Source organism: Crotalus tigris, unplaced genomic scaffold (assembly GCF_016545835.1).
Source record: "Crotalus tigris isolate CLP2741 ecotype Arizona unplaced genomic scaffold, ASM1654583v1 scf7180000017568.12009008, whole genome shotgun sequence".
In the NCBI taxonomy this organism is placed as follows: domain Eukaryota; kingdom Metazoa; phylum Chordata; class Lepidosauria; order Squamata; family Viperidae; genus Crotalus; species Crotalus tigris.
In genome coordinates this window covers 5257394-5273137 of record NW_024096478.1, presented here as the reverse complement: position 1 = coordinate 5273137, position 15744 = coordinate 5257394, and the positions used below count along the sequence as shown (strand labels likewise).

The following is a 15744-nucleotide window of genomic DNA, read 5'->3' as shown; positions in this document are numbered from 1 at the left end:
TTCAGATAATCTGCTTTAAAAATTGAATTTCAAACCAGCTCCCCTCTGTTTAGCATTGCCCATTGCTCATCCCTACCTATTGCCTTAGATTTGTAGATACTACTGTGAAATGCACTATTAATCTCTGCCACTTTTCATGATCAGATTAACTACCTAACTTCCCAGTTAACTTTTCTGGACATTTTGCTGCAGTTCGTGTTGTAAGATGGAAAGGAAAATGGGAAGTAGTCTTTAAACAAGAGTAGCTTTCTTTTCAACTCTTATATGAAGGGGAGAAATCTTAATTTTCAAAAGTAAGTATTTTGCTGCGAAATATGTTAAACCTTAAGACAGCATAGTAGCTAGAGCAGGGGTAGGCAACCTTGGCTCTTTTATGACTCGTGGACTTCAACTCCCAGAATTCCTGAGCCAGCATGGCTGGCTCAGGAATTCTGGGAGTTAAAGTCCACGAGTCATAAAAGCCAAGGTTGCCTACCCCTGAGCTAGAGCTATAAATAATACAGCAGTGATCACGTGGGAGGCTGTGAGAGTAAGGTGAGCCACAAAGCTAGGTGGTGAGTTGCGGGCCACCGGGGCTATTCGAGGAAAAAACGTCCTTCTCCGTTTGGCCTGATGACCTCGCTATGCAACAGGTTGAGGATACTGACCAGAAAGCCGCGCTCTTCACGAGAGCAACGAGAAAGACCTCGGCTCCTGCATGAGAACTCTGTCCAAGGATGCCTTCCGCAGACCCGCCCTACGGTTGCTCTGATTGGCCAGGACGCCAAGGCAGGCGTGGCTATAAAAACGGGGTGTCAATCGGCCGTCGCGTTGGTTAGAGCCGGAGTCGGTGGAAGGAGGCAGCTATGGCGTACGGCGGCCTACTAGTGCCCATCATCGTCATGAGCGTTTTCTGGGGGGTGATCGGGGGAGTTTTGCCGTTTTTGGTTCCCAAGGGCCCTAACCGAGGGTAAGTGACCGAAAAAGAAGACCTGGGGCGCGCCGTGGAGAAGGGAGGCGAGGCGAAGACCCTGCCCTCCCCTCCCCCGCTTTGGCCTGGTTGCCTACCGAGAACGCTTGTCACGGGCTGCGATGCAAGAAACGTCTGGTGCTCCTCTTCCTCGGAGAACCCCCGCAACGCAGCTCTCTTCTCTTTTTTCCCGCTTCGCCCAACGTTGCCGGCAGGCCGCCTGCTCTTTCCCGGGTTGGTGCTTGAGGGTTGCCTCTTAATTATGATACACCCCCCCACACACCGAGGGCACCCCACCCTCCGGGCGGAACTACTTGGGCTTGGGAGGGGGGGTCCTGTGTGTCGCGAGACCTTTCCTTGAAACATCAACTTCCAGGGAGGCAGGCCGGAAGGGGGGGGGCAGCCCTGTCAGCGCCTTGTGACGGTTTATTTTTTCAGACAGCTTTTTATTTAAGTTCCTGTTCCTACTCAAAGGGGCATGAGACAAATGTTCCAGTTCGTTCTGTCATTATAGCCCACTTTTGTAACACTAATAATTGAATATGAATGGCATTTTAGGTAACTTCCTTTTATATTATTATTATTGTTATTATTTCATTACTTTTATACAGCACTGATATGAAATCAAAATGTGCTTATTACTTTACTTTTTTGCTTATTCTATTTTAAATCTATAAAGTGCTTTTTTATTAAATTGCTAAGTGGAGATGGATGGAAAGAATGGAACAAAAAAAGGAAACTGAACGGTGCCTAGGGTGATTTGAACTCAAATTCTCCTAATACTCTCCAAGAGGTGGTGGTGGTGGTTGTTTTTGTTAGTAGTAGTATCAGAAGAGGTTGTAGTTCAAAGGATCTTGAAGGTAAGAGATTGCTGCTCCCTACAATTAAGCAGAAAAAGAGCACCATTTGTAGTAGAGCAAAATAGATGTGCAAATTAGGAAGCAGTTTTGCCAATAGAAGGCAGACTTCTGAGAAAGGAAGTTTCAAAATTAGGCTATTTTGGATAAGAAGACTACTATTTCTACAGTTGGATTTCAAAAGAAGATAGCATTTGTAGCAAGATCTCCTTGTCAGTTCTCAAAGAAATAGGTTCTGAGGTATTCTGACCCAAAACTATCTGGGTGTTTTGCAATAACTTCAATTCAGAAATATAGTGTAAATCAAACAATACAGAGTTGCATACTTCTAACCCAATTGCAGTTTCTGAAGGACACCCGATGTACTTCTCAAAATGATGTTTGAGTAAGGGATGAGTAAATGTCCTGATTTGCCTTCTCCAAGGAATATGTGAGCTGGTCTGTGGGGTACAGGAAAGTCTTGGGATTATTTAATTGCACTTCATATGTTGCACTGGATTTAGTTACATTGTTCTTAAGTGGCTTTGTATTTCCTTGAACTTGTAGAATAGGAGTCTTTGTATGCTAAATTGCCACATACAACAGAGTTTCATAGCATAGATAGGTATATTGTGATCACTTTTAATAAACATATCAATTCTATGTGTAACTAGATTTTATTAATAGATAACACAATGAATTTAAGAAAATGATCCAAAGTATAACAGAATAACAGAATTGAAAGAGACCTTGAAGATCTAGTCCAATCTCCTGCTCGGGCAGGAAATCATATACCATTTCAGATAAATGGTTATCCAATTTCTTTTTAAAAACTTCTGGAGGCAAGTTGTTCCACTGATTAATTGTCAGGAAGTTTCTCCTTAGTTCTAGGTTGCTTCTCTCTTTGGTTAGTTTCCATCCTTTGCTTCTTGTCCTGCCTTCAGGTACTTTGGAGAATGGGTTGACTCCCTCTTCTTTGAGGCTGCTCATAGATATTGGAACACTGCTATCACGTCACCCCTGGTCCTTCTTTTCATTAAACTAGACATACCCAATTCCAACAACCGTTCTTTATATCAGGGGTCCACAACCTGTGGGCCACAGGCCACTATTGGACCATGAGGGGTTTGCAACTGGACCGTGGAAACGGCCGGCAAGTGCACACATGTGCATCCTCACTCACATGAGCAGCACACGCACACTCCATTTCTGTGAAACATTGGGGAACTCTGCTTTATATTATCCTCTTTTTGGCCCAGAACATATATAAACTTCCAAAATGGCTGTATTTCTGTAACTACTTCTCTATCAGTGCCCTGACCTTCATAAAATTTGCTTGAAAACAGTCATCATACTTAACAGATTAAAATAATTAGTTTAGTGTACAGTGTTTTCTTTTTGTCTTGAATAGAAATTAAGTTCTCCAGCTGAGTCAACTGTCATCTGTTCTAACTGTAACCTAATTCATTGTGAGGATGATGATTGTATACATGCTTGGCAGAAATAGTAAGATAAATATATTTTTTTTAAAAAGGAAAGCAAGGATAACTAGCCATACTAGTGGTTCCCTGGTCTTTTATTTATAGAAAATCTGCAAAATTTCATTTTCATTCACTCATAGGGAGTATAATTTAAACAGATTTTTTCCCCCTGAAAACATTGTTCTTACCATTGCCATGGTGCCTTTATATAGAGTACTAAATTCCTTGTGTTAAAACCCACAAATAGCAATAAGCTTGGTTCCGATCTTTGTGGTAAGAATAGCTTCCCTTTAAAATTGCATAAATAATTTATTGCCTATAATGAAAATACTGATTTTGCAACGTCTTCTATTTAGAAAAACATTTTTTAGGTCCAAGTGCCAGATGTCGAATAATATTTGCATAAGCTTCATGAATCTGGGAAAAGAATGACCAAATGAATGGTGGTTCTCAGGACATATTTTGATGCCCTCTATTCTGAACAAAGTCTTATTCATTAGACTTTACAAGCAGTCTTTTTTTATGTAATTAGAGCTTTGATTTTTTTTTTTTTTTTGTCTGATTTACTAACACTACTGGAACAACAGCCAAAGCAAGTTTGGTGCAGTGGATAAAACATCAGGCTAGAAACTGGGAAACCATAAATTCTAGTCCCATTTTAATCACAAAGCCTGGGTGGCCTTGGGCCAGTCATTCTCTCTCAGCCCTAGAAAACAGGCAACGAGAAGGCACTTCAGATATATTGTAAAGCTGCAAGGACTTATCCAGACATTTGTAGACACTGGGATTATAAAAGATAATGTCTGAATAATGCATATTTTTAAAATGTATATATAAATTCTTATATGAATGGACAGTATTTTATTATTTTGGGTAACTTATTTTACTTTAGTTGGGAAGGTCAGGCAGCTAACTCTGAAATATATCTACCTGCTATAGTTCCTGAGAATTTATCAGCCATAGGCTATGGATGCCTTTAGCTTCTCATGGTGACTTCAAATATGAAAGGTACTTTTTTTTTTTTAATGAGAATAAGGAGTAGAGGCAGAAGAGGAATGAATTTGGAATGGTGACATTTCATTCTTTGAAAACACAGCTGAAAGATTGAGTTGTGGATCTAAAGGTTCCTGGCAACAGAATGGAAACTACTGATGGAACAGATTTCCCATTCTATCCCAATGATCTGGATTAGAGAGTTTGGAAAGAAAAGCTTTACACTTTCATTTTACATTTCATACAGGTTGGCCGTATCCTAATGATTCGCTCTTATTGTAAATTTACTGTAAACATGGCTTTGTTTACTCTGAACTATGACTATAGTACTGACTTATTCTACAATAACCTAATTTAATCTACAGTATCCTACATATTTTAACATTTAGGAACACTTTGGAAAATTATTATTTAATGAATATATCAGTATCTCTAGCTTGTGTATAATAAGATTAGAAAAATACCTTTTTCCCTTTTTTTTTCCTAATGCCAGTTTGTAAATACAACTTCCATTTTATTAGCCATCTTTCTTCTTTCCACAGTGTTATTAATACAATGCTGGTGATAACTGCTGTGTGCTGCTACCTATTGTAAGTATTAATGTTTCATTCCATATGTGGTAAAAATCTATGCTGTAACTACAACATATTTTGAGTTTAGTGTCTTGATTGTGGAATGGGAAGACTTGCATTATAATGGATAATGCAAGAAAATATGTACATGACATCTAGGATTGATCTGTAAGTGTTCAGACATGTATTTTTTGTCATTCAGTGTTTTAGTCATAAAAAGACAGCATAACATTGGTGGGAAATGCATATTTATGCAACTTGTTCATCTTTTAATATTTCCTACTTTAGTATTGTTTCTACTTACTATTTTTATTAAGTTAAACTATTTTAGTAGGGTACTTACAGGAATCAAGGTTAAGTGCGTTTTTGTTTTATGGTGTTAAATACTTTGCAACAATCTATGCATTTTAATAAGCTATATCTTCTGCTATTCTTTAAAATCTCTGAATAGTTGCAGAAATAATATTCCTGAATACTGTGATAGTGAAAACAGAAAAAACAAGCGACTAATCTGAAATATCATTGTGTACAGCAAGTTTTCTCTAAGCATTGGCCTTCATTTTGTCTTTATAAACTGTGAGTCACATTGTTTATTCCTAAACAAGATTTAATTTACTATAGCTTGAAGTGGCCTAGGAGACAGAAGTGCTATGTAACTTGTTTTTTGTACACATGTTGTACTTATTTATGGTTCAACAAACCCAAAGACTCATAAATATGAAGCTATGACCCTAATGACTTTTAAAAATGCTCTGCATCATGATTTCTCTTTATTTTAATGTTGCATTGAATGAAAGTCCCTGTATTCCTTAGCATCCGCTCTTAACAATTGTAGATTAATGTCTGAAGGATCGTCGCCCCCCCCTCCCATCTTTGAAGTAGTTAGGAGATTTCCAGGCCTGCTTACATCCATATTCGCATAACATACACCTATAGTAATAATTAGCCATTTTTATACATTTTTTCTTTTAGGCTAGCCTGTTAGCAAAATAAGGAAGTTATATTATCCTAAGTTCTTGGCTTCCAATCTGTTAGATAATATTTTGGATACAGCCATCCATAAAGTACTTTGGAAAGAATTTTTCACAGTGTTGAGAGATTGTGTCGGGCATAAATTAGAGGTTAATAAACTTGGAAACACATTGGAAATGTAAGTTTCAGAAGATAAGTGTGAATTTAGCATAGCTTACACCCACATACCTTGGTAGTCACCAAAGCTAATATCTTTCCTTCTTCCTTTTAGCACCTAACCAGTTGACTATGAGATTCCTGTGATTGTTAGTCTCCCTTCTTGCTTGCAAGTGAATTTACCCAGTGGCTTATCCATTGGAAGGAAGGAGCTGTTGCATTCTTGAGCTGGTAGAATGCCAATATAGAGTAACTTTGTATGAGGGGAAAATGAGCACCCACCCCCATTTAATTCTCCCCCCCCCCAAAAAAAAAAATTACTTATCTGCAACAATGGCAGCCAGTGCCTAATATGTCAGTGAGAGTATTCAGTTACTCTGCCCCTCATCAAAAACATTTGGAGCCAGGTCTGTTATTTGAACTTGACTGTAGTAAGTGGTGAACCAAGAAGGTCCATGAATGGAAAAAGGTGTCTTTATATCAGGGGTGTTAAACTTGTCACGTCATGTGACGTGTCGTGACATATCGCAACTTTTTCCATTGCTGGCAATGGGGTGGGCACGGTTTTGGCATGACGCATCCGGCCTGCAGGCCGGCAATTTCACACCCCTGCTTTATATTATACTGAGCACAAGCATCTGCTTTAAACTACAATATCAAAATGATAAAACATGCATCATGGCACAACCCTCTCACTATTCATACTTTCATTCCAATATTGCGTGCAAGTACATAAATCACAGGGTGTGTGTTGTATTATCACAAGGCATTTTTGTTAGTTACCCACCCCTTGCAGCCTTCCATGGTGACTCAAGATATTGATATATCCATCTGATATTATTGATATTGACAGCTTGTTTCTATTTATTTAAAGTAAAACTTCAAAATGCTATGAATGGAACCTTTTATATCCAACCATGTATAACCTTTCATCTAAAACAGCGTTTCTCAACGTTTGTGTGACGGTGACCGCGGCGCGCATGCGCGGCCCCCCATGCGCAGTGCGCATGCGCGGCGCCACTCCCTGAGGGGGGAAAATGGCGGATCGCGTAAAATGGTCGTTCAACCCCAAATGGGGTCGCAACCCATAGGTTGAGAACCGCTGATCTAAAACATCTCATTGCCAAGAGCTTTGAGCAGAATTTTTCAGCATATGGTAATTGTGCTATCTGTTGAGAAATTTCAAGATCTACAAAACAATACCCTATTATATAGTGATTCTGCAGAATGGGTTACTTGGCCAAAGAAGTAATGTATTTATTGTATTTATTTAGCAAATGTATATAGCTGTCCATCTCACAAATGAGACTCTAGGCAGCAAACCACAACAAATATTTAAAACAGGTATAAACAACTATTACTAAAGACAATTAACAAATAGAACTAAGACTTTAATAGTAAAAAAGGAGAAATTACATTGATGGAAAACATTCTGAGGTTTTTCAGATTAAAGCTTTTCTTTTTTCCCACACCACCTGTTTTTTTTTTTTCATTTTATCAATGTGTTCTCTACATTAATTTTATACTTTATAATTTTACAAGTAGAAGTCGTCATAGCTGATTTTCATTGATCCCCAAAATACTAAGCAGTGTTGGACTTAATACTTGGGAAGCAACCAGGAAAGTCAAAGCTTGGCTAGCTTGGGGAATATACCTTCAAGAACTTTTTAATCAGCATTTTTATTTATCAGAATAAAAGGATAGTTATTATCCTTGACTGTTCATAATCACATTCATTTCTTTTATTTTTCCTGATACTTCTAAACAACCATGTTATACTTAAGCATCTTACATAAATAGCATCTCAGTATATATGTTTATTTAAGTTGTGTGAATTGAAGAATTGCAGCACAACTGTGAGTGGAAGTTCTTTCTAGCAAGTGATAGTAAGGGATGAGATGCTCAGTTTAAATCTTCTTTGATTATTCTATTATTAATAAAGCATGTAAACATATCTTAGTATAAAGCTTAGGGTGAAGAGCTGCTTAAGAGTTGAAATATAATGGTCATGCAATAATTTTATGTCTTTCTAACAGCATTTCCTGCTTCAGCTTGCCAGTTGCGTAATTAAGCGCACTTTCTATCCAGTTGCCCATTATGTTATTCAGTTTTAGCAGATAGCATTATTAGAAGATGATTGTAGCAGATTTCCCCTTTCCCAGTATTTCTGCATGCTAATTATAGTTCATAATGAATACATGACTTAACTTAATAATCCTAATGTTTGTACTTCCAATGAAAAATGCAGTATTCAAACAACAGCTTTGAATGTCACTGTTACTGTACTAATGGGGTCTCTATTGTTGCAGCTATAACTAATTATTTCAAAACTTATCCTTGCAATAGATGGATGAGTGAAATGTTAAGCAGCTATTTTGCTGTCAAGGGCTCAACTTTATCTCCTTCTGATGTTTGTCTTTAGAACTTCTATTTTATATCAAAATAACAAATCAGATATTCATAACAAATTCTTGCTTTTAGTTTATATGCAATATTCCAGCAACTGATTTTTGAGACTGGTAAAACTGTTTATCTTGTTAATGGAAGCAAAGCCTTAACCCGGCATAACTGACATAATGAGTTCTTCCTCTTTTCTTTATATTCTGGGCAATAAAAGTCTGTTGGAATATACTGAAGTGAACTCACATGAAATCTGCAAAAGACAGTACTGACATTGTCTGGAATTGCTCTATTTGCTGTGTGAATCAGTTTTTCTTGTGTCCAGTGACTAAATCTATTTTTCAATGTATATTGTCTTCCATGTTCAGAAGATTTTAAACTAACTCTTAAAGAGTCCTTGGTGCTCTCTGAGCTTGACTGTTTTCTTGCAGACATTTCATTACCCAAACTAGGTAACATCATCAGTGCTAGTAAGGGGTGCTATTTGCTGTTGGTTTATATTCTAGTGCAGTGGTTTTCAACCTTTCTAATGCCGCGACCCCATAATACAGTTCCCCATGTTGTGGTGACCCCCAACCACTTATACATCACCGGGTGCCAGGGGCGTGACCAAAGAAAAGGGGGGAAAAATGGCAGACAGCCTTGTTTGGCGACCCCTGTGAAATGGTCGTTCGACCCCAAATGGGGTCCCGACCCACAGGTTGAGAACCACTGTTCTAGTGGCTCGCCCTGTCAATGTTGGTGGGGGTAGTCTTAGAGTTTCTTTGGTTGGGCTGTTTACTGTTGGCTTGTTTGAGAGTTCCTTGATTGGGGTATTGTTTATTAGATTGTTGGTTTGATGTTAATCTTGGAATTGATCTGTGCTTATTTGGGTGCTGATTGTTAGTGGGGAGGTGTTTGGGATTTTTTTGTTCCCTTTTTGGCTTATAATTTCTTTTGCACAGTATATAAATATTCTTTATGTTTGTGTGTCTATTGATGGCTAATTTTTCAGAGGGCCAGGCTTCTAGAAATTTCAGAGGGCCAGGCTTCTAGGATGGTCACAGTTTCCCATTTGAAACTATGGTTAAGTCTGTGTTCAAATGTTGTGAAATTAAAGAGTTTTCATCGTATCTTCTGTCTGCTAATTGATGTTCATGGATGCATTTTGACAATATTCTGCCTGTTTGTCCTGTGTAATGGCTGTTGCAGTCATTAAACTCTTGCCCAAAAAGATTGTGAGAAATCCAGGGTAATTTGGAAACTGGGTAACTTACCCCTGAATAAGATAGAAAACTGTTTATTAGCCATGGTACTTCAATGGGGAATTCACAATAAGTGCACTGTGCAGCATATTTGTGTTTTTGTGCATATGCTTTTCCAAAAGTCTTGAGTAATACTACTCTTCTTTGTAAAAACTCAGTATTCAGTACAACAGAAAGAATCTGTTTATATTTATTCAGTTCCCACCCCAACCCCATTCACTTTTGTAAGCTAGGAATGCATTTTCTTTTTCAAAATAATCAATTTTTGGAAACATTTCCTACATTTTTGTCATCAAATCTCTGTTAGTTTAAAAGAGTACATTCCACAGTTGGTTGGAATGAGGACTTATAATTAAGTGGCCAGGAACTAAATCCCTGTGTTTGTGAACTAAGTATAGACCATAGAATGCATTCCAAGCTTTTTGTTGCTGCACATGACAGGAAATAAATATTGGTAAGAGCAGAGACCATACCCTGTAGAAAACACTTTATCCACAACTTCTGAAGGACTGTTTCAATTTTTTGAAATATAAATTGATAGAAATATATTGACTTAGGTAGCCATAAGTAAATATTTGCAATGGTACTTGCACGTTATATGGAAAGAAGATAAGAAAATATGAGTTTTTTTTCTAGAAAGGACCACATATAATATTGTGCTACTAGAGGTCCTATTAATTTGATGTTGATAAAAATATCTGTAATGCAGCTGTCTATCCTGCAGTCCCTGTTGATTATCTTGTACAGGTAGCAGTAAAATAAGTAAAATGCTAATGTCTCTTAAGGTCCTATATTTTCTTTTAAAGGTTTAGACTCTTTTTTGTTTACTGTTTAACATATATCTAAAATTAGAGGGAGAAGTTGATTAACAAAATCTAAAGAGTTAATCTTGTATCTGTCTGTGGATGCTGTTGTTTTATCCCCCATCTGATCAGTATTTCATTTCCTGGTCCAAGCATCCAGGTTTGTGTGGAATTTTCCATGACTGCCAAAGCTCTCTGCATTTATAGCAGCTCCCATTACAAAGCTGCTTTGCTGTTTCTCCTCCTTCAAAAGCATTCTAGAAATAGCAGTTAGATGTGCCATTGTGTTTACAAAGTGTTTTGTATACTGAAAATTAGTTCAGCAGTAATTTTATAGATTTTAAAGTCTATTTTCAAATCTGAATTGTTAAATTGAGTGATTCAAAAACAAATGTGCTGCATTTTCCTCTGTGTTTTCCATTGTGAAAAATGTTTGTCTTAACTATGATTTCTGTTTGGTTAATGTGACCATTGCTTTGAGAAGGAAAGTCATGTACTATTGTAATATACTGCTGGGATTTCAAAAGCTCTTAAGAGCAATTTTGCATAACATTATTAAAATACGTGAGTATAAGCTTTTTCTTTGCAAGAGATGCATGATAAAAATAATTAACTTTTCTCTTATGTTTTTTTCTTGTATCCAAGGCAAAAAAGTCACCAGCAGTTAAGTGGCATACAGATATATACAGATTCTCTCTTTTTTTTTAATTTATTAGAAGATTTTACAAAGATTTTTTAAAAAACTACAGAAACATAGAACTATAAAAAGAAAGGTAAAAGAAAAAGTAAAGAATAACAAAAAAGAAAAATATCTAAAAAAGCAAACTCTAATCATCTTTGTAGCAGATATAGACATGATAATTACCATCTCCACCTTCTCATATTACATATCATAGTTTCCTTCTTTCTATAAACAAACCTTTGTAATCAGTCCCAAAATCATTTAATTTTTTTCCATTCTTAGGCAGAAATCTATAAAGGAAAGATACTTAAAAAAGCAAATTCTGATCATATTTGTAATATTTATAGACATGGTAATTACCATTTCCACCCTCTCATATTACTTAGTTTCCTTCTACAAATCTTTGTAACCATCCCAAACTCTCTTCATTTTTTTCCATTTTCAGCAAAAAGTCTGTAAAGGAAAGTAAATATGTATTCTCAAAGCAGGACACATTTACGTAGAAAACAAAATACAAGATAACTTATAGTTCAGATTAATATGTATACTAAAGAGGTCTGCAACAAAATATTGCAGTTTATAGTCCTCTTGCCAACTTTGCCCTTCTCGGTGGTATTCCTTTCAAATTCCTCTGATGTTCTCCTTTTCCATTTTTTTCCCCTCAGCATTCCTGTGGCTGCTTGGGATACTTATTGCCTGATTTCAGGAGCAAGGGAGGAAAGACTCCCCTCCCCCTTTTTTTTTCTTGTACTTCAGTTTTTTCCATGCATGTACGATGAAGTCATTTGGCTACAAAAACATAATTCAAAATCTAAAACTTGGGAATTTGGTAGGGGAAATTATTGGGATGTTAAACATGATATATCTTTAGTTTATATTATATAACATTTTATCCCTTTTCAAAAAAGTATAAACAAAAGGATAATTGATAGGATTATCCATTCCTTGAAATGAAAAAAAAGCATTTTCTAACAAATATATCCTGGACTTCTAAGGAAATCCTAAGACTATTATAGTTCTTTTCTTTTGAAACTATAGTTCTATTAGTATTTGTGTAGATGCTAGACTTATTCTATTTCTGCCTTGTCAATATTCTTTATTAGCCAATTCTTTAATAAATCTGCTCTTATTTTGCAGCTGGCTAATTGCCATTCTGGCTCAGTTGAACCCACTCTTTGGACCACAGTTAAAAAGTGACACAATCCTGTATCTGAAGGAACACTGGCCTTAATAATTACGTCTTTTTCTATGGCAGTATATGAGCTAGGTAAATGCCATTTTATTCTTCTTGTTTTTTACTATATTTATATATCTCTTTTTGTTCAAGGAGTGAATATTGTTCTCCCTGTTCCATCATTATTATTATATAGTTTTGTGATTACTTTAGTGTATGTGTGCAGCATATCTGAGATGACAGAACATAAACTGGGAGCTCAAAGCAATAATCTTGCCAAGTTAGGATAGTTATTGCATAAGATGAAACCAACTCACTTTGCTGAAAAAAATATAATCATAAAACTTTCTCTTATTGTGTAAGAGAAAAGACTTAGCTTTTCAGACTCAGCTTCTAGAGTTTGATTGCAGTTCATCAGACTTAGAAACTGGAATTTGGTTGGTCACTGATTAAAAGAGTTTGGATAATAGTCCAGTGATAGAAGGTTAATTATAGAAGGCCAAGGAAAGGACTAATGGAACTGGAATTGGCATTCTGGTCAACATATAGAACAGTTTCTCTTTAGATTTGTTGACAGATTACTTAATATAGTGTGCTGTATGAACATAGTGACTATATAATATAAATTGAGATTGATATTTATGTGCAGCTAATGGTCTCAACCAAAATATTGTTTTGTACCTGTTTCAAAACCACAATAAAAGATTTCCCTAGAGAATTTAGTTATGGTCATTTTTTTTAAGTTTATTTTTTCTTCAATTATTCCTTAATATTATTTTCATATGAAAAATAATGGATATTTTCTTTTACATTACTGAAAACTAGTAATAGCATGGATCCTTTTTATTATTGGCAATATCTTTTTTTTTTAATAATTTTTTATTTTTCCAAACTCTCCCCCATACATATACCGTAATACTTATCAGATATTAACATACATTCCCTCCACACTCACATACAGATACTTTTAACAAAATGAAATAAATACATACACATAACTTTGGTGTTGCTCGCCCATTTCCCCTTTCACCGTATCCACACTCCTTCTTCTTTACCTTCTTTCTCCCTTTCTTCTCTTCCCTACTTCCCTCTTCTTCCTCTCCTCTCCTTCACCACTCTCCTCCCCTTTCCTCTTCCTCCAACCTTCCTACTTCCTTCTCTCCTCCTTTACTCTTTTCTCTCTCCTTTCTTCCCTCTCATCCCTCTTCAGATACAATTCAGGGGTAATGTCCGAGCAACTCCCTATCTGTATTATATACAATAAGATTAATACTTCTATTTATCTAACCTTCTCGGTATATACTTCTATAAACATTTATACAACCCCCAGCTATTCAATACTGTGTCGCCTGGGTCTCCCTCCTTATCTGCTCCTTCTTCTTCCATCTAAATTGATGTTAACTATCTTTTAACTGTATTCTCTTTTCAGCCAATCATAAAACGTTCCCCAAATTTCATAGTAGTCTGACTCTGTCTTATCTTTAATTGTCATTGTTAGTCTATTCATTTGTGCATATTCCAGTATTTTCCCAATCACCTCTCCCTCTGGGGGGGGGGGGCTTTCAGTACTTTCCAATTTTGTGCAAACACAATCCTGGCTGATTATTGGCAATGTCTGTGTAAACTGAATTCTAAACTTCATATTGACATAGAAGACTTTTACTATACCTACAGAGTTATCAATGAGAACCTCAAAAATCAGACGTAATTATACTAATTATCTAAGCCAAACAGGCAAATCAGTCCCCTTTCTAAGCCATCATAAGTTATTAATTCACAAATACTTTTGTTCATTGCTACTGGCAATACTACAATATTCATTTTGTTTGCATTTTATATACAAAACAATAGAAATGCAGCCATGCCACTTGGAGTTTAAATGCACTGTATGGGATATGAGCAGGTTTTTCAGGTCCAGAAGTTAGGGAGTACTTCTATGGGGAATCTGGGGGATGGATAATATTGTTGATCATTTGAGCAGAAATGGTTTTGAGTGTGGAATGGCGAAGTTTGCCACACAAATATGATTATAGAAATACCAAACCATGAATCTGATTTCTGCTATAACCAGTTCAGTTTAGAAAGCTTCTTTGCCTTTTACTTCCAGAACTTTGAATTCCCCAAATATCTATCATTTGCTCTGTTAGAAACAAGCTGATGAGAGATGTTACACTTTTAATTATCTGTTTCTTCCCCCCCCCCTTGAGACAAAGTGTTAGTGTTTTCAAATCAGACATGGAATGAATTTGGGTGATGACTCGGGATTGGGGATGTATTTAAAATTTTAGTAGTTCATAAAAGTCAGCGATCATACTGTGCCTTTGCAAAGAGAAACCTTACACGATGAAGCAATGATCTTTGTCATATTTGTTATGGTGAATTTGCTCTTGCCAAATAGCTTTGATTTGGAAGTACGGAAATGTCAACAAAAGATTTGGAATTAGCTAGGCTCTCAGCCTTATTAGTCAAAACTAATACTCTGCCTCTAGGTTCAGTTTTCATTTTAGATGGCTTCTTTTAAATTTTTTTTAAATTAATATTCATATATTGCTGCATTTATCACATTTTCACCAAGGAGTAGCAATTATATTGAAGCAAAAACTAGTATTTCAACACCCAAATGATACTGCATATTAAAATAAAACTTTAAAGTAAAGTTTTGCATGTTAAAGTAAAACTTTACTTGGAACTGTTGCAGTGTCTTGAATATTAGAAGCTTTCTATCAGAAAACCTTATTATTGTTTGACTTTTGGATTAAATGCTTCGGAAATAAAATAAATTGTTTTTTCTTTCTTTATAGGTTATGATAAAAGTTCCATTAATTGAATGATGCCTTTACTGTATTTGAATCGATCCATGTCTACCTTAATGCCTCTGTTCTGTTAATGAAGAATATTTAACTCAGACATTTTTAATATTCCTGAAGTGCCTAAAGGATACTTTGTACCTGATTTCTGTAAACTTTTGCTTGAATTTCAAGTGTTACAAAATGTTCCATCATTTCCTGTGATGGCTAGGTTTATCGACAACACCTATATCTCACCAGTCAAACTTGGAATAAATTTCTATTCTGTTAACTTTTCTGGCTTTATTTGAAATGTTATTTTTGCATAAATATATAGAAATATAAGTTTTGAATCACACATTTATGAATTGATGACTTTTAGAGTGCTGTTAGTTTTATTCAAATACTCTCAATGGTTTAGTGACGCTTATCTAGGCTATTTCTTTATGGCTTCATTGATGGTATCCTTCCTCTTGCAGATATACCTGCACATTCAGAAAATCTAGATCTCATGTCCAATATCTTCTCAATATTATTTTCTCAAATCAGTTCCAGGGCCTAAATATCATAAGATAATTGAAATCTGAATAGCTTCATTGGATTTATAGAGTACAGCAGAAACCTGTAAAATTGTGTCCTAAAGTCCAGTGTAATAATGTCCAAATTACAAATAAGTGAATTTAGCTAGAAATTTCA

General features: G+C 36.0%; 1 protein-coding gene across 1 annotated transcript; it reads left to right on the top strand.

Annotated features, from left to right (window-relative positions):
- Positions 1–791: 791 nt before the first annotated feature.
- On the top strand, positions 792–15343 carry ATP6V0E1 (ATPase H+ transporting V0 subunit e1). The gene is made up of 4 exons (XM_039352179.1): positions 792–949; positions 4802–4849; positions 12226–12355; positions 15064–15343. Exons 1-3 carry the CDS (start codon positions 846–848, stop codon positions 12317–12319), a joined length of 246 nt encoding a protein of 81 aa, XP_039208113.1. The 5' UTR covers positions 792–845; the 3' UTR covers positions 12320–12355; positions 15064–15343.
- Positions 15344–15744: the final 401 nt, after the last annotated feature.